The sequence below is a fragment of the Rhinolophus hipposideros genome (genome assembly GCF_964194185.1).
Source record: "Rhinolophus hipposideros genome assembly, chromosome: 10".
Taxonomy (NCBI): domain Eukaryota; kingdom Metazoa; phylum Chordata; class Mammalia; order Chiroptera; family Rhinolophidae; genus Rhinolophus; species Rhinolophus hipposideros.
Window position 1 is genome coordinate 7,994,719 of NC_138056.1, and position 14,704 is coordinate 8,009,422.

The 14,704-nt window shown below is 50.0% G+C and overlaps 3 protein-coding genes across 5 annotated transcripts; 2 read left to right on the plus strand and 1 right to left on the minus strand.

The window, feature by feature from the left end:
• Positions 1–960: 960 nt before the first annotated feature.
• Positions 961–2,717, minus strand: CSKMT (citrate synthase lysine methyltransferase). Its single transcript, XM_081064063.1, has 2 exons — positions 2,592–2,717; positions 961–2,428 (listed from the first exon to the last, which is right to left on the minus strand). Exons 1-2 carry the CDS (start codon positions 2,653–2,655, stop codon positions 1,773–1,775), a joined length of 720 nt encoding a protein of 239 aa, XP_080920189.1. The 5' UTR covers positions 2,656–2,717; the 3' UTR covers positions 961–1,772.
• On the plus strand, positions 2,339–6,869 carry LOC308504058 (uncharacterized protein C11orf98). Its single transcript, XM_081064064.1, has 4 exons — positions 2,339–3,426; positions 3,580–3,704; positions 5,019–5,116; positions 5,213–6,869. Exons 1-4 carry the CDS (start codon positions 3,388–3,390, stop codon positions 5,320–5,322), a joined length of 372 nt encoding a protein of 123 aa, XP_080920190.1. The 5' UTR covers positions 2,339–3,387; the 3' UTR covers positions 5,323–6,869.
• Positions 6,870–10,041: 3,172 nt separating this feature from the next.
• INTS5 (integrator complex subunit 5) lies at positions 10,042–14,639 on the plus strand. 3 transcript variants are annotated; one of them, XM_081063107.1, is made up of 3 exons: positions 10,042–10,168; positions 11,499–14,205; positions 14,440–14,639. In XM_081063107.1, the coding sequence occupies exons 1-3, from the start codon at positions 10,089–10,091 to the stop codon at positions 14,476–14,478; spliced, it is 2,826 nt and encodes a 941-aa protein (XP_080919233.1). In that variant the 5' UTR covers positions 10,042–10,088; the 3' UTR covers positions 14,479–14,639. The 3 variants fall into 3 exon arrangements, with proteins under 3 accessions (XP_080919233.1, XP_080919232.1, XP_080919231.1); XM_081063106.1 differs by having other exon boundaries at positions 11,499–14,191; positions 14,440–14,597; XM_081063105.1 differs by having other exon boundaries at positions 10,074–10,168; positions 11,499–14,633.
• The last annotated feature ends 65 nt before the right edge of the window (positions 14,640–14,704 follow it).

Genomic DNA, 14,704 nt, shown 5'->3' on the forward strand with positions numbered 1-14,704 from the left:
TAAGAATCATCACCCCTGGACCTTGTGCCAGGGAGCAGTGAGGATGGGCCTTGGCCTAGAGATAGCCCAGGCTCCTTCCAGCATCCAGAAAGTCCTAGGCTGACCAACCCTCTCTGGAAGGACAGAGGAGAAATTGACAGTGTTGGAAGTCACCAAGATGGTCAGGTTAGTACTTCCCCACCCTGTGTCCCGCTGCTGGCTCATCCTCCAATTTGGCCCAAGCCCTTTGCTATCTCCATGCAGGTTGTCTCTCAAAATACCCATCTACCCTCCATTGTGGTAGAAGCCTCTGAGGTAAGTGAAGAAGAGTGGAGAACTCCGGTGGCCACGTGAGGAGCTGCTGTTACTCACTGATGATGAGGAAGGAGGCTGAGGTCTTCTTCCAGGACCAAAGTGAAGAGCCAGGTGAGGGAAGTGGCTGGTTCAATAGGGCCCTTGTGACCTGGATGTTCTGGGCAGGACCAAGATGGAGAACTCAGTTGTGGCCCCTCCACTAAGCAGCGCCAGGCACACAGTAGATGTTCAGTAAACATAGTTAAGAAAAACGTTGAAGGGCAAGAGAAAGGTCAAGGTGGTTGGAATAGTTGATGAACTTTAGAGGGGGTAATCCTGAAATCAGATGGACCATGGCTTTTAATATATATTTTTAAATATTATTGTGAGGGGAAAAAAGATAATAAAATTATCCCAAATCCGATTACCCACAGAGTTAACATTTGGGGAGTCTTCTATTCTAGATTTTCCCATGTCTACAATGTTATAGAAACTTTTGGGGCAGGAGGATTTACTACGTGCCACACACTGCTAAACACTTTTACTTCATGATTTTCAGAACCCACTGAGGGAGATATTTTTCCCCTCATGAGGACACTGAGGCTGTGAAGTTAGGCTCTTCATTTTAATTGCTATGTTATTTTTTATAAGCAAAAATTAAAAATTTGTGGTCTTCTGGGTTTTTTAGTAAAATGTGATTTATTTGATCTGAAGTGAAACAGAAGCATCACAAATTCATTTTATCTTTTAAAAATTCAATATTATCAGGAATATTTTTCACTATCAATGGGCTCTTTAACCCCCCACCCCACCAGGCTGGATTTGGAGCCCACTGGATGCCAGACCTCCCTTAAGAACCTTTAACCCAGAACTCAGCTGGAGGCAGGAACAGGTAGAACAAGATGCCTCCTGGATTCTTGAGGGCAGTGAGTGTCAGGAAGCCCCCAACCCGTCTTCTCTGGCTCCCAGCAACAGGCTTCCATGTCTGCAGGAGGTGCTTTATGGACTACTCCCATCTCCTGCCTCCCAGGAGCTTTGAGGCTAAGTAGTTTGTTCTGGTCTCTCCCTTGAACATTTCACCTAGGTTTATTTATGGAGCCCTCTTACCGATCCTGTCACAGAGAAAAATGAGGCTTAGAGTTTAGGCCACTGGGCAACACAAGTCAGTTAACGCTGGGAATTGGATTAAGAATTCCTATCTGCTGCTTTTAGGATTTTAGTTAGGGGTGAAGAATGAGCCACTTGTACCTTCTCAATTCAGCACTCATCTTGTGCCTGGCCCTGCTAATGTTCACCTATCACTGTATGTAATCCCGTAACTCCACGTACTATTCCTACCTTGTTAAGTAAACTGGGGCACAAAAATAGTCAATACTCTGTGCACCCAGCTAGTGAATGTGGAAGCCAGGACTAAAATCCTCCCTTACCAGCCATTTTGCAAAAGCAAAACTCTACAACTTCTCACCCAACAGAAACACTAGGGTCAGGACTAAACGTCTTTATTGAGAACCTTGAACCAAGTAAGCAAAGTAGGTGATGCCCCTGAAAGGGCCAAGCTCCTGCACAGTCACAGTCCAGCCTTGGGATCCCTGCTCCAGGCAGGGCAACCGTACATCAGGGTCCTCATCTGAGAACTGAATTAAGGTCCCCTGGGGGCTAAGGACCCTCAGGCATTCTGACAGTAGCTGGTAAGCTCCAGGCAGACCACCCCGGGCAACAGCATCCCAGGTGCCTTTGTCCAGCACTAGTTGGAAGGAGCCTGAAGAAGCCACAGGCTCCAGGTTCTTGACATCAGCTTGCATGAAGTGCAAGCGGGAGGCAGGGTGCCCAGGGTTCAGGGGTGTTTGGCCTTGGCCACCTTCCAGGAGTCTATTCATGTGGGCCACAGCCACAGGAGAGAAGTCCAGCCCCAGCACGTCCACAGGGTGCGGGCACTTGGTGTAGAGGCCTGTACACAGGCTCGAAGTCCCACAGCCCACGTCCAACACACGCAGCGGACAGGCAGCTCGGGCACCCTGCAGCAGCGGCAGGAGGAGCTCTTGGGCTTCCTCGTACCCAAAGAACCAGTCGAAGGTGGGGACGCTGCCCAGAAGGGGCTGGGCGTGGAGTTTATCCCAGAGGCGGCGGTCTGCCAGGCAGCTACCAGCCAGGGAGCCTGTGGACACGAGTGGAAGGCATGTGTCACCCGGCGCCCGAGTTCTATCAAAGGGCTGCAAAAAAGGAGCAATGTAACCAGAGGTTTTAAGAGCCACCATTTCAAGGACTAGACTGGGGGTCATTTAGAACCCAGCTTGCCCTCCCACTGTGTCCATTCCTACCCAAGGCGCGGCGCGTCCCCGCAGCCAAGGTCGCCACGTGGAGGGTTCGGCGCAGCGCAGCCATCCACAGGTGCCTGCAAGGTCGGCCAGAGAACGTTCTGCGCAACGTCACCAGCACTCCGGCAGAAGCCTGAAGTCCAAGGGAAAATTTGCAAAATCCGCTTTGCGAAATAACGTGTTCGTACAGCCTCCCTAACTCTGCGGCCTCGGGAAAAAAAAAGAACGCGGACACACACCTACTACGGTACGAACGGCCTTTATTGATAGCAACCTGAAATGGAAGAGGAAGGGGATACGACAGCTCCGGCACCTGGGGCGGCTTCACAGACCTGAAATCAAAGGAGAAGTCATGAGCACCCCAGAGAGGAGCCCGCTGAACCTTGCTCGGTTGTGCCCTGCTTCTTGGAGCCTCGTGTCCCGGCGCTTGAGGATAGACCCGGCGGTATGGAAGCCGCCGGCACCGAAGACATGACGCCGAGTGGGCCGGAGCCCTTTCCGTCTGCCTCCATACATTACGGGGATCGAGACCGCACACCCGATCCCCGCCAAGAAGAGGAGGGTCCGCAAGCACAGCCCAGAAACCTCCCCCGCCCCACGGCCGCGCTGGCAAGGAGACAGCACCTGCACTTACTTCGTCGTAGACCTCAAAAGGCTCGAAAGCCGGCCCATTTCCTTTATATAGTACCAGGACCCGCCCCCAAGCTACAATTGGCTCGTGGAGGGCTGAGGGGCGGGGACTATATGGACCTCGCGCAGAGCGGAAGTACGGATCCCAAGTCGGATACGCGGCTCAGCGATGGGTGCTCCGGGAGGGAAGATCAACCGGCCCCGAACGGTGACCGTGTGGGAGTGACAACTTTATTTCCCAAGGGTCCCGGAGCCCTCTAATCTCGCCCCAGATAGAATCGATAGGCCTGAGTCGACGGTGCGGGGGGTATCAGGGCGCGGCGCGCGGCCTCAGTCTGACTAGCATCATCCTTCTTCGCAGGAGCTGAAGAAGAAACTGTTTAAGCGACGGCGTGTGTTGAACCGGGAGCGGCGACTGAAGCACCGGGTGGTCGGGGCTGTGATAGACCAAGGGCTGATCACGCGGCACCACCTCAAGAAGCGGGCGTGAGTGCCATACCTTCTTCTTCTCCGCGGTCCTCCCTACCGAGTCTCCTTCCCCCTCCCTGCCCAGCTCCGGAGCAGCTGACACCTCTCCGCTTTCGTAGCGCACTGGCGTTTGTTTATGCGAGGAACGTGCCTGCTGCGTTTGTGCCCAAACTCTGCTAGCCTCTCCACTGTGCCAGTAGGTCACAGGCTTTCTTTGGGTCTTGGGCCCGACTGAGAATCATGAGAGCTGTCGACTCTCTCATCTCCCCAAGAAAAGTTGTACATTCACTTGGATTGTTGTAAGTAAATTTTAAAGCTGACACAGAAGTGTGCGTACAATGGATGAATTTTCACATAGGTGCATGTGGGGTTTTGCATCTAAAATTTCAAGGGCCCCTGAATCTTGGGGGAAGACTTCCCATCCCATCCTTTCATTGGCTTCTTCATTATCAATGTAATACATAATAAAGGCCTTTGTCCCTGGTTTCTGGTTACAGAGCTCCTAAAAGCCTTGGAGTGATAGTGCCTTTGTTTCATTGGGAACCCCTTTTAGGCACACCTAGGTTTATGTCGATGAGTGACAGAGTGGGGCTGTTCACCAGCAAAACCCAGTGGTTAGAGGATTGGAAATGTAAGCCCCACCCACTGAACGCTGGGAAGTGGATTGGGGACAGGTGTGGTTGCTGGCTGGGAAGCTCTATTAAAAACTCTTGAAAAACAGATTTGATGAGCTTTCTGGTTGGTGAACTGATGGAGGAGCTGGGAAGGTGGCTCACCTGGAGAGGGCATGGAAACTCTTGGCCCCTTCCCCATCTCTTGCCCTATGCATCTCTTCCATCTGCCTGTTTCTGAGTTGTTTCTTTTTATCATAAATTGGTAAAAGCACGTAAATGTTTCCCTGAGTTCTGTGAGCCAAGTATGGTATCTGAGAAGGGGGTTATGAGAATCCTGATTTATAGCTGATGGGTCAGAAGCACAGGTAATAACATACTATCTGTAGGTAGATAGTGTCAGAATTGAGTTAAATTTGTAGGACACTCAGTCACTGTCCTCTGAGACTTGGAGAATTGCTTAATGTGGAAGAAAAAAAGTCCACATGTGGTGTCAGAAGTATTGAGAGTACAGAAAAATAGTTTTACCTTACAAGTTTCTACAATATACTGAAATTTAACATTTAAATGGTAAATACTTTATGTGTTGAGAGTAAACTCATTACCTTAGAGCCCAGATTTTCAAACAGTTCTTTGACATGGATCAAAAGACCTTTTCAACAGCCAGAACAACTTGTGTGGTTCATGTTACCGTGCATCTTTCCTTCTACCAACCTTTCAGGTCTAGTGCACGTGCCAACATTACTCTGTCTGGGAAGAAGCGCAGAAAACTCCTCCAGCAGATCCGGCTTGCCCAGAAAGAGAAAGCAGCCATGGAAGGTGAGGCAGGGCACAGAGGTGGGGTGAGGGGGCAGCCTTGGGACCCCAAGGGGATCTCCTTGGGCTCTTTACTGCTTTTTCTTTCTCTTTGCTCAGTGGAAGCCCCGGCAAAGCCAGCCAGAACTACCGAACCACAGCCCAAATCGCAAAAGAAGACAAAAGCCCCCCAGGATGTAGACATGGAGAACCTTGAAGATGGGAGTTAAATCTCTCATCCTTTTTACCAGAAGATTCTCAACTGGAGCCAGGAGGACTCAGTGGTTGTTTCAGAAGACTTTGGAGAAAACATTGCACTTTTTCACTCTCCCCAGATTCCTCTTCCATAATGGCCTAGTGACCTGCCATGGAGGGATGTGTTGAGAGGAAGAGTGCAGAAGAAAGTTCGGAGAAGGGGCTCCTCAGCAGTCAAGTCCATTTGTAATAAAGCCTTCGAGTTCTCACTGAGATGTGTGTGATTAAATGTAGGGAATAGCTTGGGCCATGATTTACCAATGTTTAACATTTTGCTATACATGTTTTATCAGTCTCTACATGTAACTATGTATGTGGGAGTGTGTATCTTTGTTGTTTTTGCTAACTCATTTAAAAATGAAATGCAGGGGCCAACTTGGTGGCTCAGGCGGTTAGAGCTCCATGCTCCTAACTCCGAAGGCTGCCGGTTCGATTCCCACATGGGCCAGTGGGCTCTCAACCACAAGGTTGCCAGTTCAACTCCTCGAGTCCCGCAAGGGATGGTGGGCTGCGCCCCCTGCAACTAGCAACAGCAGCTGGACCTGGAGCTGAGCTGCACCCTCCACAACTAAGACTGAAAGGACAGCAACTTGACTTGGAAAACAGTCCTGGGAGTACACACTGTTCCCCAATAAAGTCCTGTTCCCCTTCCCCATTAAAATCTTAAAAAAAAAAAAAAAGTTTTAAAAAAAATGAAATGCAGAAATTTCATCCCAAAGGACATTATTTACCCCCCTTCTTCCACCTCCCCCCCGCAGTTCAAGCCATTGTTGCTCAGTCTCGTTGTGTATGATACAGCTCCCTGGCACATGTTGGTATTATGAGCCTTGCGCTCCCTCTGGCTGAGGCAGTAGGTCCCTCATGACACTCAAGGTTAGCCCATGGCAGTACACAGCAGCTGGCAGCAGCTCAAGCCAACCTATAGCTGCTCACAGCAGCCCAGCTCCAGGGAGAGCTGTTGTTCACAATCTTAGCTGTAGAGGGCGCAGCTCACTGGCCCATGTAGGAATGGAATCTGCGACCTAGGCATTAGCACCACACTCCAACCACCTGAGCCATCAGGCTGGCCCAGGACATTCTTCTATATAGCAAAAATACTATTATCGCACCTAAGACTTTTAACATTGGTGAAATAGCTAATATTCAGTCTTTTATATTCAAATTTCCTCAGTTCCAGTACTGTTCTTTATAGCTATTTACCCCCTTAATCCAGAGGCCAACCAAGGATTGTATATTACATTTCATTGTCATGTTTCTTTAGTCTCCTTCAATTGAGAACAGTAGCCTACTTTGTCTCAGATAACAATATTTTGAAGAGTCCAGCCCAATTTTGTTTATTTAAGAATATCCCACAACTTCGGTTTGAGTGTTCCCATATGTTTCTTCATAATTGGGTTTAGGTTAAGCATTTTGGGGGGTTAAATTCTACACACATGATTTTGTTGATATCCCATTTTATTACATCAGGAAGTACAGTGGACCCTTGAACAACACAGGGTCGAACTATACAAGTCGACTTAAACGCAGATTCTTTTCAGTAAATACTGTAAATGTATTTTCCTTATTTTTTTTTTTATTTTTATTTTTTTGAGAGCCCACTGGCCCATGTGGGAATCGAACCGGCAGCCTTCGGAGTTAGGAGCATGGAGCTCTAACTGCCTGAGCCACCGGGCCGGCCCAAAGAGTTGTTGTTGTTTTTGTTTTTGAGAGCCCACTGACCCATGTGGGAATCGAACCGGCAGCCTTCGGAGTTAGGAGCATAGAGCTCTAACCACCTGCGCCACCCGGCCGGCCCTTTTTCTTATTTTTTAAAATAAATTTTATTGGGGAATATTGGGGAACAGTGTGTTTCTCCAGGGCCCATCAGCTCCACATCGTTGTCCTTCAATCTAGTGGTGGAGGGCGCAGCTCAACTCCAAGCCCAGTTGCTGTTTTTAATCTTGAGATGCAGGGGGTGCAGCCCACCATCCTATGTGGGAATTGAACCGGCAACCCTGTTGTTCACAGCTCCTGCTCTAACCAACCGAGCCATCTGGCCGCCCCTCCTTATGGTTTCCTTAACATTTTCTTCTCTCAAGCTTACTTCATTGTAAGAATACAGTATATAATGCATGTAACATGCAAAATATGTATTAATTGACTGTTTATGTTGGTGAGACTTCTGGTCAACAGTAGGCTAGTAGTAGTTAAGTTTTGGGGGAGTCCAAAGTTATATGAGGATTTCTGACTGTGGGGGGACGGTCAACATACCTAATCCCCACTTTCATGCGTCAACCATATGTAATATCAGTTTGTTTCATTGATGATTCTAATGGGTAGAAACTTGGTTAAGTGGGTGTCTGTCATATTTCTCCACTATTAAGGCTTTCCCTTTGTAGTTAATAAGTAATCTATGGAGTGATAGTCAAGATTGTATGAATACCCTATTCCCCAATGATCTTTCATTCAATGGTTTTAGCATCCTGAATTAGTTGCTGCTGCAAAACGATGATTTTTCTAATTCTATTGTTCATTCATATTATTCATTTGACTTTCTGTCAAGAAAACCCCTTCCTTTTAAAAAAAATATCACGGGATTTAGATTGTTTTTCAACATGTTATAATCCATTTCTATCATTTTTTCATGCTCAAAATCATGCCTAATTTGGCCTGTAGGAGCCTCTTCAAGATGGTCTCTGTCCTTTTCACACAACACTGTCAGTATTTGAGCACTTTCTTGCTTTCTGGCACAATGAGATGTTCCAGGCTCACCTACTACTTTCTCTGGCCTCAAATTTGGAATCGGCCATTTTCCCAGGGAAACAGGATTATGCCGTTTTGAACACAGGAAAAATACTTTGAAATCAAACTATTCAAATACAGTAAGGAGAGGAGGGGAGGGAAAAGGAGAGAGAAGGAAAGACATTTTCAACATCTTAGTATGGCCAATTTTCTCCCTGTGCCCAAGGCGGGAAGGAACTTGCTATGAAGAGTTTCTCAATCTGGCATTATAGTTAGTCTTTTACATAAATGACCTCAAGTGGTTTTTGCACAAAGTCTGTAAGATATGAGACATCATGCTCATTTTATATAATAGGTTAATAAAGCGGGGGGGGGGGGGGGGGCTCCAAACAGCTGGGTCACTTGCTCAGGGTTTCATTGCTAATAAACAGCAGGTGTGAATCCACATCTGTCCAGCCCCAAAATGAGCACCTTCAGATTATGAAATCCTCAAGAGCAAGGACCACACAGTAGTCTTATAGCTGGAAAAACTTATGTGGTTCAAAAGCCTCCTTTTACAGATCAAAAGTTGAGGCCCAGAGAAGAGAAGTGTTGGGTTCAAGTTTGAGGCAGAAATTGCCTTATATTTACTATCTTAAAACAGTTCTTGCTGGTAGGTAGCACATACACTTTGTGAGTGTTTGAACTTCTGAAATTGAAGAACAAATGAAGAATAATTAGTCATTTGGCTTTCAAAATACAATCACTTCAAAAGTATGTTTAGGTCCAGTTACAACAAAAATAAAATTCTTCATCAACAAAGACCTGTTTTTATGAAATAGGAAAAAGAAAAAGAAAAAAAAGTATCTTTAGGACCTACCATCTGGTGTGATTTTAACTCACACTTCCACTGAGAGCAGTAAGCCCTCTGGTTAATACAGGCCCCAGAACCTACTTTCCTTTTCATTTATTCAACTGGCTACTTATTAAGAACCCACTAAGTGCCAAGCAGACACTGCTGTAGATGATGAAGATAGCCTTTAACAAAATAGGCAAAAATCCTTATTTCCAAAGAGCTTATTTTCTGGAGTTTATTCAACAAATATAATAAAAAATACCAAATGCTTATTAAGTGCTTGCTTACAATCGCAGGCACTAAGTGCTATACAACGAACACACGTACTACCCACCCGGTTTCAATTTTCACAACACTGTGAGGTAGTTGTACTATTATCATCCTCATTTACAGAAGAGGAAACAGGCATGGAGAGGTTAAGTACCCAGTCAGCAAGTGAAATAGCTGGAATTTAGGTAGACTGGCCGGAGTGGGGACTCTTGATGACGTGTCCTAACTCCTCGCAGAGTTTTCAAGCTTCGTTCTGCAGCCATGGGGATGTGAGGTACAAAAGTCCCTGCGCTAGGAGGCTAGGGAGACAGCAAAGCCTAAACAACGGAGACTGAGAAAAGGATTGTAGTGCCAACCTAGGACTGGGAAGATACCTGGACTTCCTCTCCCTCCTCTCTATCCTCTTCACCTTCTCTTACGAATTGTCTCTTCTTTCTTTCCGTCTCTTTTCCGCCCTTCCCTCCCCTTCTCTCCTTCAACTGTCACTGTTTCTTGATTAAAATGTTCTACACTGTCACTGTTTCCTGACTAAGATGTTTCCCAATGCTTCATTTTTTAAAAAACAACTTGTGAAGTTGAACATTTTGTATTTGGGGCTGTAGTAGAAATGAGTAAAGCCAACTGTGAATGGCAGCAGCTAGCCTTAGTCTGTGTATCGATGGCCCTTTGGGGGGGAAAAAAAAAAAAGAGGCTGCATTGAGGGCGGGTTTACTTCCCGTTGTGATCTTCGCAGACTGGCTCTGGGACCTTGGCACCGTAGGCACTGTGCGGAACCAATGTATGAGAGTCGCGGAACACGCCGGATTGGTTTTCTTGAGAGGCCTCGTCGCTGGTTCCTTTCAGGTTTCCCGTCAGTGCGCATGCGCTGCCTGCGCTCCGCCGCTCCCGCCTCGGGCTCGGGCTAAGGGCTCCGGGATGTCCGCGTTGTGCGACCCTCCCGGGGCCCCAGGGCCTCCCGGGCCTGCCCCGGCCACCCACGGTCCCGCGCCGCTCAGGTAGTCAGAGCCCCTGGCATCTTCCCCCACCGCGCGGCCCCGCGCCGATCCCCAGCCGTCTCGGCAGAAACCCAGGTCCTACCTCGAGAACTCGCGTCAGGGTTCTCGGAGATTCCTGGTTGGGTCTTCCCAGAACTCGGGGACTGCCTCACCAAAACTCTGGGCTCCAGTGCCCTCACTCCAAAGATCTCGGTACTGCCTCCCCTTAAACCCCAACGCCCAGGTGACCCGGATCCTGGCCTTGCTCTCCAGGAGTTGGGGATACCAGAATTCTTGGGAACCCTGCCCCTTTTAGCCCCGAGGGAACCCGGGGTCTCCTGACTTCAGGGAGACGCTCGGAGCACCCAGGCCTAGAAACCTACAGAGTGCTTCCTTCTAGCCTTTTCCTGGCCTTCCAACGGAGACACTCCGCTCACGTTAGGGTGATATTTATTTGTTTATTTATTTATTTTGAGGAACCAGAGAGGAAGGGCACAGTCAGAAGCCTGTCAGCCCCCAGAGGATACTGTTTTCTTTGGCAGAAAGGGCAATCAACAAGAGGAAGGAGCTTCTAAACCTCTAACACTGAACCCATATGTTTTGGGAGGAGAAGGGTTGAAAGGCATTGCCTTGTCTGTGCCCTGGAACACCCTGATTCCTAGGCACATTGATGGTGCTGGAAAGGTGGCTGTCGTTGATAGGGAATCCAAGCGGTGGGTGGTTAGGATGCTTGCAGATATTAGGAGGGAGAGCCCTTAGTAAGGGGCAAGTTTGACCTTAAGATTTTCTTTCCATTAAGGGTAAAATTCAGGGTGCTTGTGTTCTGGTGGGGAGTGCAGTAAAGTTAGTAAGATATTTTTAAAGCAGATGTTATATGAACACAATATACTCAGTCAATTCAACAGAAATTTGTTGAGTACTTCCCATATACCATGCACATCCATCGAAGGGAATTCAGTGTTAAAATTTTAACAGAATGGTTACCCTCTTGGAGCTTATAGTCTAATTGCTTAACTTTGGTTTCCATATCTGTAAAATGGGATCATAATAGTACTTACCTTATTGGGCTGGGTTGAAATAATACATACCAAGTATTTAGAACAGCACCTGACACATTCTAAGAGTTACCTACTATTGATATTATTATTGAAAGAAAAATAGATAGCATTTAATTGACTGAGTAGTGTGAAATAGATACAGTGCTTAAGTGTTTTATGAACATTATCTCATAAGGGGAGATATAGTTAGCCTTATTTTACATAAAAAAAGAAACAACTTCATGGAGGGAAGGGAATGTAACTTGCCCAACATCTCCCAGCATGCTAAGTCTGCTTCTCTTGTTTCCTTATAGTGCTCAGGAGCTGTCCCAGGAAATCAAGGCTTTTCTAAGTGGCGTCGACCCCATTCTGGGCCACCAACTCTCAGCCCGGGAACATGCTCGCTGTGGTCTTCTCCTGCTCCGCTCTTTGCCACCTGCTCGGGCTGCCGTGCTTGACCACTTGCGAGGCGTCTTTGATGAGAGTGTCCGGGCCCACCTGGCTGCCCTGGATGAAAGCCCTGTGGCTGGCCCACCTCATCTCCGTCCACCCCCACCCTCCCATGTCCCTACTGGGGGACCTGGTCTAGAGGATGTGGTGCAGGAAGTGCAGCAGGTGCTATCTGAGTTCACCCGGGCCAACCCAAAGGCCTGGGCACCTGTGATTAGTGCATGGTCCATTGACCTCATGGGGCAACTCAGCAGCACATACTCAGGCCAGCACCAGCGTGTGCCCCATGTCACTGGCTCTCTCAACGAATTGCTGCAGCTGTGGATGGGCTGTCCAGCCACGCGCACATTAATGGACATCTATGTTCAGTGCCTCTCGGCTCTCATTGGTAGTTGCCCAGATGCCTGCGTGGATGCCTTGCTGGATACCTCTGTCCAGCATTCCCCACACTTTGACTGGGTTGTGGCCCATATTGGCTCCTCTTTTCCTGGCACCATCATCTCCCGAGTTCTCTCCTGTGGCCTTAAGGACTTCTGTGTTCACGGTGGGGCTGGAGGTGGAGCTGGTGGCAGTGGTGGCAGCTCTTCTCAAACCCCTTCTACAGACCCTTTTCCTGGATCTCCTGCTATCCCTGGGGAGAAGCGGGTGCCCAAGATTGCCTCAGTTGTTGGCATCCTAGGGCACTTGGCCTCCCGCCACGGAGACAGCATCCGACGGGAGCTCCTGCGAATGTTCCATGATAGCCTGGCAGGGGGCACTGGGGGCCGGAGTGGGGACCCCTCCCTTCAGGCCACAGTTCCCTTTCTCCTGCAGCTGGCAGTCATGTCACCAGCTTTGCTGGGCACAGTCTCTGGAGAGCTGGTGGATTGCCTTAAGCCCCCAGTTGTGCTGAGCCAGCTGCAGCAACACCTGCAGGGATTTCCCCGAGAAGAGCTGGACAACATGCTGAACCTGGCTGTGCACCTGGTGAGCCAGGCCTCTGGGGCAGGTGCCTACCGCCTGTTGCAGTTCCTGGTGGACACAGCCATGCCTGCCTCAGTCATTACCACCCAGGGCCTGGCTGTGCCAGACACTGTGCGTGAGTCCTGTGACCGGCTGATCCAGCTGCTGCTGCTACACCTGCAAAAACTAGTTCATCACCGGGGAGGGTCTCCTGGGGAAGGTGTGCTGGGCCCACCTCCACCCCTCCGCCCTGTGCCCTTTCTAGATGCGCTAAGAAACCATGTTGGAGAGCTGTGTGGAGAGACATTACGATTGGAACGGAAGCGCTTTCTCTGGCAACACCAGCTCCTGGGCCTGCTCTCTGTCTATACCCGGCCTAGCTGTGGACCTGAGGCCTTGGGCCACCTCCTGAGCCGAGCCCGAAGCCCTGAAGAGTTGAGTTTGGCCACTCAGTTATATGCAGGGCTGGTCGTCAGTCTCTCTGGCCTCCTGCCCCTGGCCTTCCGAAGCTGCCTGGCTCGGGTGCATGCAGGGACTTTGCAGGCTCCCTTCACGGCGCGGTTCCTGCGCAACTTGGCACTGCTAGTGGGGTGGGAACAGCAGGGTGAGGAGGGTCCTGCAGCCTTAGGGGCCCGTTTTGGGGAGTCTGCCTCAGCCCATCTGTCTGACCTGGCTCCTCTCCTGCTACATCCTGAGGAGGAAGTAGCTGAAGCTGCTGCCTCCCTCCTGGCCATTTGTCCCTTTCCTCCAGAAGCGCTGTCCCCCTCCCAACTCCTGGGACTTGTCAGAGCTGGAGTGCATCGCTTCTTTGCCTCTCTGAGGCTGCATGGCCCCCCAGGTGTGGCTTCAGCCTCCCAGCTTCTTACCCGGCTCTCTCACACCTCCCCTGCTGGGCTTAAGGCTGTCTTGCAGCTGCTAGTGGAGGGGGCCTTACATCGCGGCAACACAGAACTGTTCGGAGGGGAAGTGGATGGGGACAATGAGACTCTTTCAGCTGTCTCAGCTTCTTTGGCTTCTGCCTCCCTGTTGGACACAAACCGGCGGCACACTGCAGCTGTACCAGGTCCTGGAGGGATTTGGTCTGTTTTCCACGCTGGAGTCATCGGCCGTGGCCTAAAGCCACCCAAGTTTGTCCAGTCACGGAATCAGCAGGAAGTGATCTATAACACCCAGAGCCTGCTCAGCCTCCTGGTGCACTGCTGCAGTGCCCCTGGGGACACTGAATGTGGGGGCTGCTGGGGGGCTCCCACCCTGAGCCCGGAGGCAGCCAAAGCAGTGGCAGTGACCTTGGTGGAAAGTGTGTGTCCTGATGCAGCTGGTGCTGAGCTAGCCTGGCCCCCTGAGGAGCACGCCAGGGCCACCGTGGAGCGGGATCTCCGCATTGGCCGGCGCTTCCGGGAACAGCCCCTGCTCTTTGAGCTTTTAAAGCTGGTAGCAGCTGCTCCCCCAGCCCTGTGCTACTGCTCCGTGCTGCTGCGCGGGCTGCTGGCCGCCCTCTTGGGCCATTGGGAAGCCTCTCGCCACCCCGATACAGCCCACTCCCCCTGGCACCTGGAGGCATCCTGCACCCTGGTAGCTGTCATGGCTGAGGGAAGCCTCCTGCCACCAGCCCTGGGTAATATGCACGAGGTATTTAGCCAACTGGCACCTTTTGAAGTGCGTCTGCTGCTGCTCAGTGTCTGGGGCTTTCTCCGGGAGCATGGGCCCTTGCCCCAGAAGTTCATCTTCCAGTCAGAGCGGGGCCGCTTCATCCGGGACTTCTCCAGGGAGGGTGGGGGTGAGGGTGGACCCCACCTAGCTGTGCTGCACAGTGTCCTCCACCGCAACATTGACCGCCTGGGCCTTTTCTCTGGCCGTTTCCAGGCACCTTCGCCATCCACTCTACTTCGGCAGGGGACATAGCCTTTTCCATGCTCCAGAAGCTGAGGGAGTTTGAGCAGTGAGACGGCGCTAAGGTGCTGCAGAAAGATGAAGGTTTCTCTTCTAAGACCTTGGCGTAAGGAGCGCTGTCACTTTTTTCTTCCCCCACCTTTTCTTTTCTAAATAAAATTTGCCGATTTGAGAAAAACAGAGTCCAGTGCCTCTGTCTGATGCTTAGAGCTGGTAAAGTAGGACAGCTCCTGGCTCT

What these genes read in the sequence shown, in the direction of transcription:
- CSKMT (XM_081064063.1), bottom strand. Translation starts at nt 2,655, where the DNA reads ATGGCTGCGCTGCGCCGAACCCTCCACGTGGCGACCTTGGCTGCGGGG. An exon ending in GGGGACGCGCCGCGCCTTGG is followed by an intron (nt 2,429 to 2,591) that starts GTAGGAATGGAC and finishes TCGTGTCCACAG; the next exon opens with GCTCCCTGGCTGGTAGCTGC.
- LOC308504058 (XM_081064064.1), top strand. Translation starts at nt 3,388, where the DNA reads ATGGGTGCTCCGGGAGGGAAGATCAACCGGCCCCGAACG. An exon ending in CACCACCTCAAGAAGCGGGC is followed by an intron (nt 3,705 to 5,018) that starts GTGAGTGCCATA and finishes CCAACCTTTCAG; the next exon opens with GTCTAGTGCACGTGCCAACA. An exon ending in AGAGAAAGCAGCCATGGAAG is followed by an intron (nt 5,117 to 5,212) that starts GTGAGGCAGGGC and finishes CTCTTTGCTCAG; the next exon opens with TGGAAGCCCCGGCAAAGCCA.
- INTS5 (XM_081063105.1), top strand. Translation starts at nt 10,089, where the DNA reads ATGTCCGCGTTGTGCGACCCTCCCGGGGCCCCAGGGCCTCCCGGGCCT. An exon ending in CACGGTCCCGCGCCGCTCAG is followed by an intron (nt 10,169 to 11,498) that starts GTAGTCAGAGCC and finishes GTTTCCTTATAG; the next exon opens with TGCTCAGGAGCTGTCCCAGG.